This window comes from Phyllostomus hastatus, unplaced genomic scaffold (genome assembly GCF_019186645.2).
Source record: "Phyllostomus hastatus isolate PE091 unplaced genomic scaffold, TTU_PhHast_1.1 phas_contig_495, whole genome shotgun sequence".
NCBI lineage: Eukaryota > Metazoa > Chordata > Mammalia > Chiroptera > Phyllostomidae > Phyllostomus > Phyllostomus hastatus.
This window is the reverse complement of record NW_025333895.1, coordinates 4,742,846-4,758,699: the sequence shown is the minus strand read 5'-3', so window position 1 is coordinate 4,758,699 and position 15,854 is coordinate 4,742,846. Positions and strand designations below refer to the sequence as shown.

General features: G+C 50.5%; 1 protein-coding gene across 2 annotated transcripts; it reads right to left on the bottom strand.

Moving 5' to 3' along the window:
• Positions 1-2,475: 2,475 nt before the first annotated feature.
• Positions 2,476-13,677, bottom strand: SET (SET nuclear proto-oncogene). Of its 2 annotated transcripts, XM_045846368.1 has the most exons (9): positions 9,266-9,396; positions 8,953-9,029; positions 7,368-7,425; positions 6,578-6,720; positions 6,112-6,215; positions 5,897-6,010; positions 5,049-5,219; positions 4,818-4,964; positions 2,476-4,279 (listed from the first exon to the last, which is right to left on the bottom strand). In XM_045846368.1, exons 2-9 carry the CDS (start codon positions 9,023-9,025, stop codon positions 4,256-4,258), a joined length of 834 nt encoding a protein of 277 aa, XP_045702324.1. In that variant the 5' UTR covers positions 9,026-9,029; positions 9,266-9,396; the 3' UTR covers positions 2,476-4,255. The 2 variants fall into 2 exon arrangements, with proteins under 2 accessions (XP_045702324.1, XP_045702323.1); XM_045846367.1 differs by lacking the exons at positions 8,953-9,029; positions 9,266-9,396 and adding an exon at positions 13,546-13,677.
• Positions 13,678-15,854: the final 2,177 nt, after the last annotated feature.

Below are 15,854 nucleotides of genomic sequence, written 5' to 3'. Positions count from 1 at the left end.
AACTAGCAAAGCCCCTCCACTCGGGAGGGTGGTCTATCTCCCATCCGGAGGATCCCTTATCCACTCCTGCAGCCTGAAAGCTGAACTATGTTTTCCAAATTCACTGAGAAGCATTTCACTGCTTCACTGGTCCCGAAGGGAAAATTCAGAAGTAGAATCTAGCCACCTTTTTTTAATGAACCCCAGGCTGGGTGCCCCTATGGAGAAATGTGGTAGGAGTCTGACCAGACAGCCATGCTGTGTGTCTTAACAGCGATGTCAAGTAATGAAATTTTAACTCTTGGCAAAACTGAAGTTTACATGCAACATACATCGGATGGTGAACAGTACAAACCACCTCTCCAGCTAACTAGCTGTTTAACTGTACAAGCATCAGGCTGAAAGGAACCTAGGTTTGCTAGCAGGGTATGTAAAGAAACTTTCCCCATTCTACACTCATTATTCTTGGCATTAGACATCAAACCCATCTCCATTTAGACTGGCGTTCCTTGGGTATGAGTGTGCAATGGCACCAACTTATCAAGTTGGCACACGCCCTCCTTTAAAGTCCCGCCCTGGCTGGTGTGGCTCAGCAGATCGAGTGCCAGCCTGCGAACCTTAGGGTCGCTGGTTGGATGCCCAGTGAGGGCACATGCCTGACTTGCGGCTCAGGTCCCCAGCTGGGGGTGTGTGAGGCAACCAATTGATGGACCAACCTCTTACACATTGATGTTTTCCTCTCTCCCTTCCCCTCTAACAGTACGTAAATGAAATCTTTAAAAACTAAAACAATCAAAATAAAAAGTCCCTTCTATTTTCTTTTTTTAGATTTTTATTTTTAGAGAGGAAGAGAAAGGAAACATCAATGTGTGGTTGCCTCTCGCACGCCCCCTACTGGAGACCCATCCTGCAACCCAGGCACCTGGCGCCCTGACTGGGGAATCGAACCAGCAACCCTTTGGTCCTCAGGTGGGTGCTCCATTCACTGAGCCACACCAGTCAGGGCAAGTCCCTTCTATTCTTGTTCTAATCACAAAACTGCAGCCCTTTCTTTCATACCTGTTCAAGAGTAAATGTGTTGAGTCTTCAGTAAGTCATATGAACACTAAAAAGGGAATGGTCACTGATCTGGTTGGGGAAAGATTTCAAAATAGGATGTCCTCTCTAAGTGTTTAGAAAGGCGACTCATTGTCTCCTAAAGAACTCGTCTTAACCTTCAGGAAACTGAGTCTCCACCCTTGGCATCAGAGTTCCATTCTTACAAAAGCCACCAAGGGTTCACAGAAACATTGAACAGAGAAGTCGGGAAACCCAAATCTTTTCCTGGGACCAAGTGAAACCGTGAAACCACTCGTAACCCAGAATTAATGATGAAGACTGCCAGGTCAGACCGGAACACAACTGCCCAGGAGTCCTCTGAAACCCGAAAGGTCCCCCAGACTCAGAGTCGAACACTAATGACCTATATAGCCAGACAGCTAACCCACGTGCAGACCGGATGTAGAGCAGTTTGCCGGCTCTTCGGGGCGCCCAGGCACTCCGTGCATCATTTACACACTCCATTCCCGAGCCCGAGGCGGGCGAGAACAGTCAGGGCCTGTTACGAAAGTCAGAGAGTAAGTCCATCTTTAGAAACCAGGACATCATTGGAGAGACCAATGTTAACCTCAGCTGCAGGGGTGAATTAAAATAGAATACTCCTTAAGGTTTTAAAATTAATGCAAAGACACATTTACAGGAGACTGTCTTCTCTGCCCCAATTCATGCAAGCTCCCCTCACAAGCTCGGCGTAGCAGGGCTCGGGAAGATGTCCTCTTCCCAGAGAAAACTAAAAAGCTATTTGCCTTTTCTTCTTCAATGTCCTTTGTACCCAAGGAGCGATGTCATTCATCTAGCACTTTCCAACACATACTTGCCCAGGGGCCACCCTGAGAACTCCCCTTGCCATCGGAACGAAGAGCACTAGCTACTGTGGAGTCACTTTCCAGGACACGGGGGCCGCCACTGCATTTCCACACAGCCCAGCAGCACTCCCTGCAAGAACAGCAGGCGCAGGGGTCCGAAGGGTGACCTCAATGGCTGGAAAGAAATGACCTTTAGTGACTTTTTCCTGTGCTCCCACATTCCCGTGAGATGGCATTATAAAACTCGACTTCATGAGGCCTACCACCCCCTAGTCCCACGAGCCCACCAGCACACATAAACCAGGTTTGGTTAGGCGGCGGCAACTTTGTTCACAAAAACCCCAGGCGTCCTTCATGTGCGCTCACTTGGCTTCTGCTCAGAACTGCCAGTTCAGATCAACACAGGCTGTCATCCATGTCTCATACATACCTTTCCATGTGGAAGTTACCTGTGCTGTACCTACTGCTTAAACCACTTAAGGGTTTCCCCGCTCCCATCGCTATGAACACGAATAAGACAAAAGCTTGCTTATCGCCTAAATCCAACAGCAAGAAACGTTTCTCTACAAAACAAGGAGAAGGACCCCAGTCGGAAAAAATCTTTATGTTCCTTTATTGGAGCAAGATTCCTGACCGGTACACAGCGATGTGTTCACTAACAGAGGCCTGTGCAGAAGTTACAGACTATCCATCTAGACAGGTTTCCATTTCACGTTGCCTATTGATGGAATAGTTCCATTTTATAAAGTTTTATACACCAAAAAGCTTTGAATTTGACCAGGCTGTCCATTAATTAATCTCTGAAAAAAAGTTAAGTGGCATTTCATTTTTTAGCTATGATATTTTACAGCATTAAAAAGCGTAGGCATTAGGTAGCTTCTCAGGATGTCGGTCTGTGCACGACAGCGTTTAGAGACACAGCGGAGTCCACCGTCTCGCCCGGACCCGCGGAGACAGGCGGGTCACGCGTGAGCGCGACACGCTAAACAGCTGGTACTCGGACACCGAGGAGTCCTGCCCTGAGTTTAACCACCAACTCGGACTTCTTACTGAGCGCCTGTCTTCTCGGCCACATTTTAGAGTCCCAATCGAGACACGCCAGCAGTAGCCCCGTGAGTAACTCAGCTCTAGAGCACCAGGTCTGTCTGACGGCGGTGGCAGGCACGGTTATTATACCCGAGTGAGCACAGATCCTTTTTAAAAAATGCCAATCTGAAATACAAAATGAAGTGTACAGCATACTCCGAACTGAGTTGTGAGAGCAATCTCGTATCCCAAATGATTGGAAGGTTTTCAAAAACGGATAGCAAATTGTACTCATGATGTTTCCCGACTACGGAGACATGAATACATCGGTTCAAGTCCCTTCCCTCCGTCCACGTCACCCTGGGGTCAGCCTGTGACGCAGTATCAAAAAATACGGTTAGGTTGACAGAATTTGACAATACGTTATACAAGTCAATCTTGAAATCTGTACTGAGAGAGAGAAAAGCATCAAATTCTTTGTGTACACATTTAGTTTTATTGTAACAAAGCAACTTGTACACTTTTAACGTTTAAAACTGAGTATCATCTTCTTTTCCAGTGAAACAAAAAGAAAATTTAAAAATAAACAGGAACAAAATTACAATAGAGAAATGTCAATTCCGAATAAGATCCTACAAGGTTCTGCTGATTCTCCCATTGAGTGGCAGGGCTCAAGTCATCATTAGGAGAGAATTTTATTTTTTTTAAAAGTGTCATCTTCAATTGCAAGGATGTCTGTTAACATCACGATTAAACATGCCAAAGGAGAAGCCATGTTGTCAAAATGCCCACTTAACCCACCCAAACATCTCAAACCCACCCTTTGCTGACCTTCTATAACCCCCTTTTTTTTAAAGTTTTTTTTTCTTTTTTTAAACAAGAGAAAGTAGACAGATACATGTTGGTAAATGCTAACTGTCCATATTCACATAGAGACACAGTGTAATCTCTGAGCCCAATATACAGAGAAAGGAGGAAAAAAGCTAGAATTCTATGCACGACTACACAGGGGCCTAGCACCCTCCAGCGTCCAGCAGAGCTAAGGAGGCGGAAGGTTTTTCTTTTTTCCCACAGAGCACGGTGGTGTTGATTCCATAAAGTTTTTCTCAAGATAGGAAGGGATAAAAATGAATTTGGAACAGAAAGGGGCAGAGATTCTTTTCCCACTGTATTCTGCTCAAGGTACACCCCCCCAAATCAGGTGAGAACCATGGTGTAAAGGAGAGAAAAGAGACCTCAAAAACAGGGAGACTGAGCACAAGAGGGGGGAGGGGGGAAAAAAAGACGGCAACTTGCTCCCAGGGACTGGAGAAAATTAAAAAAGGTTGGAATCCATCAGTGTTCCATTAGTCATCTTCTCCTTCATCTTCCTGTAGGGAAAAAAAGCGGCAGTCAATCTTCAGGGTTAACTCTGGAGCCATTCCCCAGCACTCACGGGACTGGGACCCCACACACGGGAACGCCACGACGGCGTCTCCCTGCATGAACCCGGCCATCACAGCCCGCGCCTCAGCCCCGGCTCCCTGGCCAGGCACGTCATTCCAGACCCACGCTAGCTCGGCGCTTGGCAGATTTCTCAGAATTTGTCCAGCTGCACTTGCCCTATCGCTTCAGACAGTAAGTCAGACAGTAAGTACTGGTAAGGGAAGGACAGGGTTGAGCAGTCACAAAACACTAACCACAAAAGCAGAGCTAAAGAAATCAGATACAGTTAGCTCGTCAAAATTTCTTTCAACCTTGGGACAACAAAATGGTTTATCTTTTCTACCTTCTCCCATAATTAGCTGAGTCAGTTTCATCTTACAATATTACCTATCTATCTATCTACATATACATATCTTCCAAAATAACAGCATGAATAAATTCTTCAAAGATTATCTTTTTGGACTTATCCAAATTTTCTTTTACCTCTCCTTCCTCCCCCTCATCATCATCTTCATCTTCTTCACCTTCATCCTCATCCCCTTCTTCATCAATATCTTCCAACCCTTCTTCCTCTTCATCATCATCATCATCTTCTTCTCCTTCCCCTTCTTCGTCATCCATATCAGGGACCTTAAAAAAACCAGAGTTGTATTGAAAACTCATTTTCAAACAAGTGAGACAAGCGCAACCTTGAAAAAAATATTGTCAACTCACCAAGTAGTACTGTAACGGATTTGGCCAAATATCATCTTTGATGACTTCCCCTAACTCGTCTGCACCTGCATCAGAATGGTCAGTAAACCAGGTAAAAAAGCTCTCTGGTTCCTCATGCTGCCTCTTCCTGCTGGCTTTATTCTGCGTTTGACTTGAACGTTTCGTCAAATCCTAAATGAAGATGAAAGAACTTTTGATACAGGCTCTCTACAAGACCTATGTACCCTATAATTTAAACAGTAAGATTTTTAACCCAAAGGAGAACAAAAAATGAACATCAGTATATTATCAACACTATTGTTCTAATCCACAATTACAATATAAAGGGAATTCTAGGTCTACGAAGTCCATTGTTGAATTTGTATGACTAGCTTTTCCTGAAAAGATACCAGCTAAATTTGGCTTTTTCAGAAAATTAGTTCCACAACCAGTCTAACAGTGTAACTTAAATATTTTCTGGGGGCACGGGAGGTGGAGGAGGTGAAAGAGGGTATGGGGAGATAAACAATAATGGAAAAATATAATAAAAAATGAACTATGAATTATACATACATCTCAAAAAAATAAAACGTATTTACTAATTAAATGCAGGCATAAATGGATTTTGGGATGTGGCCTGCCATTTGAAGAGCTAGGTCACCAATTAAGAAACCAAACACCCCAGTCTCTTTCTTTAAACACTCGGACTGTGGTTTATGAGAAATCCGAAGTTTTACATTTGACTTAAAATTTTTTCAAAAATATTTTAAGGATTTGCATAACACATTATCAGCGCACCAAATATTGATAAATGAATCAACAACTAAACCAAATACACAAATATTTCTGCCTGACAATTCTTCAAATACCTTTCCAGATTTCCATTTGATTTCAGTGGACTTCGAAGATGGATCGCCACTCTCATTCAGATGAAATTCTTTGGAGAGAACTTTATTTTCGAAGTAAGGATTTTCATCAAAATACTGTAATAAATGATGAGAGGATTAAAAACCAATACAAACAGCTCTACTAACCGAGGTTCAAGTTAATTTCCACAGTGGCAAACGGAAGTTGCGATACTTACAAAATCTATTCTGTAACCTGATTTAATATCTTCAAACTCTGTCACTTCGACTCTTGTCAAATAATGCAGCGCCTCCTCATCCTCCTCCCCAAGCAGTGCAGACACTAGACCAGCAAATTACAGGTCAGAGGAGTATTAGACAAGCATTGAAAAGCAACTGAGGTGTTTGTTAAAGCACTGCAAACATCTCCAAATTTCGTGAGCATCTTTGCTTCCATAAATCCATTATTAACTACCAACCAAATGGCTCAGAGTGTTTGGGCTATCGCTGCCCTTTTATCAGGAACCTAAAAGAAATCCTCCCTTAGAATACACGCTTCTAAGTAGACAGAAAACATTAATTACAAGCCTCTCCTCGCTGAGTGTTTCAACCTCTGTATACAACCAACGTGTGGGACCAAGTCCTCACTATACCCAACAAGCGGACACCCTGCACTCGAATAATGAATGCTCTGCCATGACATACCTTGTGGATGGTTGACAAATGTTGTTACCCAAAAATTTGGGATTTTGGCGATCAATTCTGACCTCTTCTGAAAAAATGGTTGGCGGAGTTTGTTATATTTCTGTTCTACTTTCAAAATCTCCTCACTGGCTTGTTCATTAAGTCTGAAGCAAATGAAAAGACATGTTGACAACGATGGTATTTAATAAACACAGAAATTGTTGAAGCTACAAAATATTTGTTAGCTTTATGACAGCACAAAATACCTACTTATAATAAATAACCAAATCATCTTGCGTTTTCTACCTATAAACTCAAGTCAAAACTAAGATGGCAATTTGATCTGCCTTAGGCACTCAATAATTGGCAGTTCTTAAACTAAGTGCCTGAGCTAGGCATTTTGGTAACATTGTATATTTACTTCAAGTACTCTAAAACCGGCTAACTTCAATTGTCTCCCTCCAGATCAAGGGGAATGAAAGAGTGCTTGTAACAAAGTTATAAGGTAAGGTAGCAACACTGATGCCCGAGTACTGAACTGTCAGAGGTCAGAGCACTGCCACACAGAGAAAGTTTGTAGCCTTTAAAAAGCAAACCCAATCTTCACAATGTCAGTGTGCTGTCATCAAAAGCTTTTTGATGACTACAAATATTTTACAGAGAATTATCACGGAATCTTCTTATTTCCCACTAAGTTGTAACTATCTACACTTAGCCAGTGGATACAGATTTGACCATACTTTCAAAAATCACCAGACCTTAGGCTGCGTTTCAGAAAACTTCTGGAAAGTAAGTGAACAAAAAACCTTACCTGTCTATTTCATTTTGTACTTCATCAATATGTTCAATTGCTTCTTGCTGTTCTTTTTCTGCAAGAAAAAGGTACATAAACTGAATACTAGAAGATACGCTGAACTAGCTCTCCCGAGGTTAACACCGTCTTGCACGAGCTGTATCAACCAAGTTGTTTGCGAAAACAGCATCTGCCTACAAGGCAAGCCCTCCACGTGTTCATGCAAGTAGTTGACAAATTACTTTTTACTTCAAAGGCTATCCACAAACCACGCTATCTGCTAGGCTATTTACAATGTTTCTAGCACTTCTGAACAAGTTACATTACAAAAAAAAAAGGGACAGATTGTTAAACATTCTATTGTGGAAGACACAGAACGAACTTTACAAACTCGCTGCTCATCACACTGCACACCCGCGACACACTAGGACCAGCTGCTAAGCAGAGCAAGTAACCCACGACACGAACAGAAATCAGGACACCACGGATCTCAGTGGAAGGATCCCGCTTTAGGGAAAGCTGCACACAAGCCCCAGCACCGACGATGAAAACACCAGACACGCCTACAAAGACAGGCAAGGGCGGCACAGCCACCCTCCCATCGCCCGCACTCAACTTTCCCCCGTGAGAATGCGAACCCCGAGACTGGGATCGCACCTTCCTCACCCCTCCAGCCCCAATTTCAGGCGGGTTGATCGCAGACGCGGCCCAACATCTCGGGGCACACTTACAGGGAGCCCACCATGCAGCGGGAAAACGAGCAGCCCCAGGAGGGAGAGGAAAAAAGAGGTGTGCTTGGAAAAGGGGCCCTTTTGTCCGGTGTGTAAAGGCGGCGGAACCCACACGCCAAGTGGGCGTGAGGGGGCCCGAACGCGCGGCCCATTTCCGGTAACCATCCCGGGGCTTGCAGCCCCCCTGCCGAGAAAGCCTTAACGGAAAAGGCAGGGAATTTCCCAAGAGCCATCGTGGTCAAGACCCTCGGAGGCCCCGGCCAGCTCGCTCGGCGCCCGGCCGCGACGGGGCGGCCGCCCCACGTGGGGAGCGCCCGGGGCCGACCCGAGCATCCTCCGGGGCGGCCCGGGCCCAACGCGCCGCCGGCCGCGTGCTCCCCCGCGCCCCCACCCTGACCCAGCTCCGGGCAGAGGGGCGCGCGGGGGCCGGCCTCCGGGTGGGGACGCGGGGGTGCCGCCCGCGGGCCGGGCGCGAAGGGGGAGCCGCGTGGAGGCCCCGGCGCGGGGCCGCGTCCGGCCGCACCATGTGGCGGCGGCGGCGGCTGATGGGAGCGAGGCATCATGGCGGAGCACAATAAAGAGAGGCTTCTCGGGAGGGAGGGAGGGGGAGGAGAGCGAGGGAGGGGGGAGAGGAAGGGGGGGTCTCCTCCGCCCGCGCCGAACAGGCCGCAGCGCCCCCGCCTCGCAGCGCCGTCCGCCGCCGCGGCGCCAGCCCGGCCCCGGCCCCGCGCGCACAAAAAAGGGCGCCGAGCCGCGCGCCGGCCCGTCCGCCCGGCGCCCCCGGCGCGCCGCGGGCCCCGCCGGCGGCCTGCGGGCCGGGCGGGCGGCGAAGATGGCGGCGCGGGCCGGCCCCCGCCTCGCCTGCTCCTCACCTGAGGTCTCGTCGGCCCCGTCGTGGTTGGAGTTGAGCTCCTTTTTACTGACTTTGGCCGCCGGCGCCGACATGGTGCTGCTCCGCGGTCGGGGGGGGGAGCGGGGAGGGGGAGAGGAGAGATGGGAAGGCGAAGGGGGCGGGCAGCGGCTTCCCCTCACGCCACACGCGCGGGCGCTCGCTCGGTCCGGCCGCCTCCTCCCGGCGCCCGCTCGCTCTCCCTCCCCCTGACTCGCGCGCGCTGCCCTGGCGGCCTGACGAGGAGGGAGGGGCTGGGGCAACGTGCCGGGCCCCGGCCCGGGGCTCCTGCTTACGAAGGGGAGGCGGCGGCGGGCAGGCAAGCGGCTGGGCTCCTTCACTCACGCTCCCCGCTCCAGCTCGCTGCTCGTTCTCCCTGAGCCGCCTCCTCCTCCACCTCCTCCTCTCGGCTAGGGGCGGGCGGTAGGGCGCAGGCGCGCCAGGCCCCGCGCTCAAGCCCCGCCCCAGGCCGGAGAGGCTCGCGCCGCCTGGCCATTGGCTGGAGCCCCGGGACGAGGGGGCGGAGCCTCGGCGAGGAGACACAGGGCCTGGCGAAGAGGCGGGAGGAAGGAACGCGACGACGTACGGGGCCGCCCCCCGCGCCGCGTTCCCCCTCCCCCGCTTTCCCCTTCTCCAGCCCGACCCGGGACATTTGCGCGCTACGGCGCGCGGCGGTCGGAGAGGCGGGGCCTCTCCGGGCCGCGCGCAGGCCCCCCAGCGGGCGCATCACGTGGTGTCGGAGCTGCTCCCCTCCTCTCTGGGAGAGAGGGGTGTTCTCAGCCCCCTGTAAGTGCATACTTCCTAAGTAACACTGGAACCCAGAAATAGATTCACTCTCCCCCTCCTGGGACACTGCTGGGGCATCCCTCTTAGAGGGGAGAGGAAGGCGACACTTCCATCCTATTTTCCAGATGGGGAAGTCGCTAACCCAACTCACTCGGGCTTGTTTGCAAAGCCTGAAGCTGTCTAGTCCATTCACAGGGCCTTTTTCTGGCTTTCAGTCCAAGTTCTGCCCGGTAGGCTGTGTGCCCCTGGGCAAGTCACCTTTCCCCTCTCTCTACTATTTATGTTATAAAGTTATAAAATGCGGAAAGGGCTGACAAGTGCAAAATTATAAAATGTAAGAAAAGGCCGAACTGAAGTGGAAGTCCTCTGAAGTTGGGGAGGCCGGTCCTTTTGGCCCAACCCAGTGCCTAACGCTTTCAAGAAACCCTACCTAGAGCGAATGCGCAGCATTCGCAACGCAGCTGACCAGAGAGTAGAAAGGCGTTAGATTCATTTTGCCCTGTAAGAGATGATAGGCCTGCTTCTGGAGACCAAGTCTCCAACCATTAGATAAGGCCAAGGCACTTGTTTAAATACAAATACCGCTTTCCAGGTACTGCAAGGTACTCCACTCTACTGACTCCAAGGCCCCAAGACATGGACCGCAAAAAGCTTCCCTGGGTGTGTGTAACCAGAGTTGGATACAGGATAACTTCCCCTCCAGCAACCACAATTCAGTGCCTTTATTGTTCAAAAACGGTCCACGGGGAGTGATCGATAAATGCTAAATAATTCGCATCCAGTCCACGAGTACAGAATACAAGCACCTTCTTGGGACTCCCCGCAAAAATAAACAGAATTTCACCTAATCCTCCCCCCTCCAAACCTGATTCTCTATTGAGTCCAGCTCAATCCATACCTATCCCAACTGCACAGGCTTAAAGGAAGAATTGTTAGTATATGTTTGACAACCGGCTCCCAGAAGAGGGAAAAAAAAAACACACCAAAAACCCTGATGGGTAGCATTTGCTGATTTCAGCGATGTAGAAATACTGTCACCACGACCAGTTTCCTGCTAGCACCGAGATGTCACCGAACAGAGTTGGGGAAAAACACCAGGTTCCAGGCACTGCTGAAGCCGGGACCGTGGGCCACAGGCTGGGATAAGCACAAACACCTTCTCCTTCAGTCCTCATGAAATACGAGGTGGGCATTAATATCCTCATTTCACAGATAAACTTAGACTTAATTTTTTTAATACAAGTGGCAGAGCCAAGATTCTAATCCAGGTGAATGGACAGCGAAGGCCCTCGCCTAAGACAGATTTTCCCGTTTTTTAAGAGGACCTGCAGTGTAGTTACAGTTGGTAACAGGATCCAGCTCACTGCACGCACAAAACAACGCTCTGCCCTCACAAGTGTGATGTGACCCTTCGCCTTCCATTTTCTTTAAATGCAGGGTACACTCCACTAAAGTTACTTCATGACGCACCTACGTGGTAAAAGATTCTGGAAAACACTGTGCTGAGGGCTGCTGCTTCGTGAACCCACAGCATCCCTTAAGTGCCTGGCCTGCCTGAGTTTCCCAGCCGTCCGCAGAGGCTCCAGGGCGCCCGCCCACAACCCCAGCCCCGAGGGCTGTCCTGCTCCTCCTCTTCCCGACCTTTCCCACAGCACTCCAGACGAATGCAGGCAGCAAGCACACACTAGGAAGTGGAAGAGAAAGAGAAAGCAAAAGGGCGAGGGTTTCGGCAAACAAGGGAGTGGCACCGACACACCAAGGGAGAATTCGCCCACGGTGCCGGTATCTGCTGAGGTCTCTCCTTGGCCTCTTACCTCGCTCAGGATTCGTCCCTCTCTCCTCTCCTCCCCAGCGTCCTTCTGGAGGAGGAGAAGCCCACAGCTTAGCTAATGGATGAGAGAGAGGCCGGTGCTGCCTGCAGGGCAGCCGTGTCCTGGGATGGCCAGGAAATCTTAGCTAGGATGACGGCCTTCAGCACACACACACACACACCCCAGCTCGGCCAGCCGCCTCCTTCTGTTCTGTAGATGGGCTCACTGTCCACAGCACGCTGCTGCTGCTGCTGTGAGGGCTGGGGGGAGAGGGGCGCTCAGCACGGTGTCTCGCAGAGCAGTGCCCCGTGAACGGCAGGAGCTGTTACCTGGGTTTGCACAAGCCACTTCTCCCGTTCATCCTTCCAGGAAGCTAAATGGAAGGAGACCAGGAAGATTCATCCACGTTTTGCTGCTCACAGGTGGGAACGAGTTTACTGCCCACCTCAAGAACACAGACGACGTGCCAGTCACTGCCTTAAGTGTTTTACTTCTATCGAAGCCTCAGAGATAGGTACTGTCGAGCCCATTTTACAGAAGAGGGAAAAAAAAAACACAGGTTATGTCACTTGCCCAGCAAGGTCACACAGTCAGAGCCGAGTTGGGGTTTTACCCCAGTGGTGCCATCAGTGGGGCAGGACCATGCAGCCCCCTGGACCAAGGCTCTGTGGGGTCAAACCCGCCATGCCACCCAGCATATCCCTGGGGGCACTGACGTGAGGACCCATTGCTTCTTCCGCCTGAGCCAAGTCTGCAAATTAGGAAGACCCCCGGACCCCCAGCCCCTCCCCACTGAGCCAGCCAGCCCGCCTGCCATCACCTTTTCCTTAGGGCACTGTCCTCCGGCCTGGCACTTATCCAAACCCAACCCTCACGAAGGCCCCAGCACATGGCCACTCTAGCAGGGAGCCCTAATCACCAGAACAGTCCACTTTGTGCCCAGCTCGAAGCTGATCTGCAAAGGGAAGCCCTCACCTCCAAGTTAAGGGTCAATGGGGGGAGGAGCAGACAAGTACAAAGTCATGTTTAGTAAGGGCTGCTCTGGGGTCACTCTGGGCGCTGCTGCGGCACCAGGGAGCTGCTAACGGCCAGCAGCTCAAGGGAATGTGCACGCGTGCAAGTAGGAAGTGACTTTTCAGCAGAGAGCTGGAGTCCGAGGACGCACGCACAGGTAAAAAGAGGAGAGGGATCAGGGAGAGAGCAAGTGGACGTTCTCTTATCCATGGCCCCAGGTGAACAGTGGATGGCCCCAGATGAGGGAATAGAGCCCCAAGAGTTGTAAAAGGTGCTGCTGGCGAGAGCGTGAACTTGGAGAGGTCAGCAGGGACCAGGTAGGCAGAGCCCAGGAAATCTCAGTCTTTACCTGAGGGCAATGGGACAGCGAGGAAGTGGAAGGATTTTAAGCCAATGAGTCACGTGAAGGGCTTTGCTCAGGATGGATGGGAGGAGGAGGAAGCTGGAAGCAGCCGCAGGAGGAGGAGGAGGAGGTGGTGACCAGGAGTGTGGGCCCGCAGAGGCAGCCGGAAAGAGAGGTGGAGGGATGAGAGGCTGAGGGGCCAGGACCACCACGACTGAGGGATCTGACAGGATGTGGGACCGTGAAAGAGAGGCAAGGGGTCACACGTGTCTCCCCAGCCTCAGGCTGGCCAATGGCGCCACAGACCGAGACAGGGAACCCAAAAGGGGTCCTTGGGGGCTGGGAGACAGGCTCGGTGGAGGTGTTGGGGTGGGGGCAGGGATGAGCTCCCACGTGCTCCGGGGTCTCCCAGTTTTCCCTCTTTGTTTTTTCTTTTTTCTTCAAATAAACCTAATCCACTCACGCTGTGCTTAAAACCCGTCCGGGCAGTTTGGGGTCCCATCTCAAAACTCTCAAAAAAAGACTAGGCAAAATTTTTAAAAAAAAATTTTTTTAAAGACACTTAGGAGTCCGTCTTTGCAAACCCCTTCAATCTCCAAGAAAACGTGGTGTGGGGACTTACCTTCCCTCGGCGAGCTCAGAGCGGTCGGCTTCTTCTCCGGCTTCGGGGCAGGGGAGGGTCTCGGTTTCTTCGCTAGGGGTGGGAGCGAGGAGGACGGGCGTTTGGGAGCCATGCTGGGCCAAAAGTCAGAGGATCTGCCCGGGAGGAAGTTGCACGGCTGGAAGGAGCTGGGCGAAATGAGACCGCCCCAGGTGCGGGAGCTTTAAATCCGCCCCGGAGCTGCCGTGACTGGGGGGATATTTACAAGACAGTGGGACACACACCTCCCTCCCCTCCCCCCGCCTCACCCCTTTGCACCCACCCTCCAATCGAGATCTGCCTCTGGTAGTGGCTCCCTTCGCTTCTCTAGGGCCCTTCCAGGCACTGAGTGGACGGGGGTACTTCCTCTAGGGAGTGGCCAGAGCTCCCTAGGACCCTCTGGGTCAGACCAGCAGCCCTTCCCCAAATCGCCTAGACAGGTAATGCTGCCAAGTTTTCCTCTTCTTTTTTCCCTTTGGCCTCCAGAGAACTTAAATGTGACCTTGCTCCACCTCAGCCTGGAACATTCTCTAGCCCTCCCGGCCCCACAGCCTCCATGTCTGGCTAACTCATTCATTCTCAACCTCCAGGTCTCAGCTTGGAGGGATACATGAATATTGAAAGAAGGGATTCCCAGTCAAGAATTACAAAGGAAGAAGGAAAAGCAGGTGCCCTAGAAAGCAGCCATTCATTCTTCACTCATTTCAGAAAAGGACAGAAGGGCCAGGAGTTCCAAGGACACGTTGAAGCTATCTTGTCTGGGAGTCACCGACCCCCATGCCTTCTGGGCCCCGTCGGGTAATCGCTATGAGTAAAGCAAGCCAGTGCAGTTCAGGGGGACTTCACGACAGGTACGGAAGGTAAGCTGGTACAACTGCTCTGGAAAACGGGCGCCTCTGGCTCCAACACTGAACAGCACGCTGACTGACTCTGAGATCACCCAGCAACTCTGCCCCAGGCTGCAGCCCCATCGGCCACGCATCGCCCTGTGCACCAACACAGGGTGGGGTGAAAGTGGGATTCCAGCCGTTCCTCCAGAGAGTAATACAATAAGGAGTAAATCATAATACAGGAATTGTGCCCTGGCTGGTGTAGCTCAGTGGGTTGAGTGCGGGCTGCGAACCAAAGCATCACAGGTTCTATTCCCAGTCAGGGCACATGCCTGGGTTGCGGGCCAGGTCCCCAGTGGGGGCCACATGAGAAGCAACCACACACTGATGTTTCTCTCTCTCTCTCTTCTCCCTCCCTTCCTGTCTCTAAAAAAATAAATTAAATATTTTAAAAAAAAAGAATTGGCCCTGGCCAGAGAGCTCAGTTGGTTAGAGCATCGTCCCAATGTACCAAGATCACAGCTTCAGTCCCTGAACGGGTCACACACAAGAATCAACCAATGAACGCATAAATAAGCGGAACAACAAATTGATGTTTTTTTTTTCTTTCTCTCTCTCTCAAGTCAATTAAAAAATAAATGAATAAAAATACAAGAATAAACCTCGTACTCAAACTGTAAATCTGCTTTCGCCCCAGCCTGTGTGTGTGATGAGTGTGAGCTAGCATGTGCATAGCCACCAGATTCATAAGAGCCAAAATCTGGAAACAATACAGGTGCCTGTCAATGGGCAAATGTGTATGTTGTGAGGTTTTGACACGAGAGAACTCGGGAGAGCAACGAAACCCACGTGACCTGTGACCTGCGTGCAGCCTGTACACAGAAGGCCAGGTGGAAGACACAAGATACAAAGTAGCACAGGCAGTGTGCTTCCCTTTGTGTAAAGTACAAAAATGGGCCGAGCTGGCCTGGGCTGTTGGAAGCCCTGAGTGATTCCCTTGCCTTGGGGCAGGGTGTCACTGGAGGGGGCCTCGGGGCCTCGGGAGCCCTGTGAGGCCTGGTTTCTGGATCTGGGGCTTGTTCTACCTCTGTGATTTAAGAACCCTGTGTTGCCAGAGCTTTGATTTTTTTTTTTCCAAAGTGAAGGCAAAGAGACACATCTTTATGTGAAATCTCTGGATTTTTATTTTTATTTATTTTTTTTTCAGCTAAGAAGAGATGATTTATTGTACACACTCAGCCACAGATGATAACAGAACCAGTCCAGAATGTCGCAGGTCCAGGGCAAAGGACCAAAAGGGACTGTTGCTGTAAGAGCAAGCATGAGTCTCTCAAAAGGTGGTCGCGGAGTTCAGACTGTATGTTCTACATCCATCGGCAAGTTCTCGACAGCAGGCATGCAGTCGAACCGTTTGTGCCAGTGTCCCTGGCCTCGGGCTTCCCTTATTTCTGCTCCCGTGGT

Bases quoted from the DNA above. Each gene is read 5' to 3' on its own strand.
- SET (XM_045846367.1), bottom strand. From the start codon at position 13,657: ATGGCTCCCAAACGCCCGTCCTCCTCGCTCCCACCCCTAGCGAAGAAA. The intron at 6,216-6,577 runs GTATGTCATGGC...TTGCTGGTCTAG, and splicing joins ATTTGTCAACCATCCACAAG to TGTCTGCACTGCTTGGGGAG. The intron at 4,280-4,817 runs GTAAAAGAAAAT...TTTTCCCTACAG, and splicing joins ATGAGGGGGAGGAAGGAGAG to GAAGATGAAGGAGAAGATGA.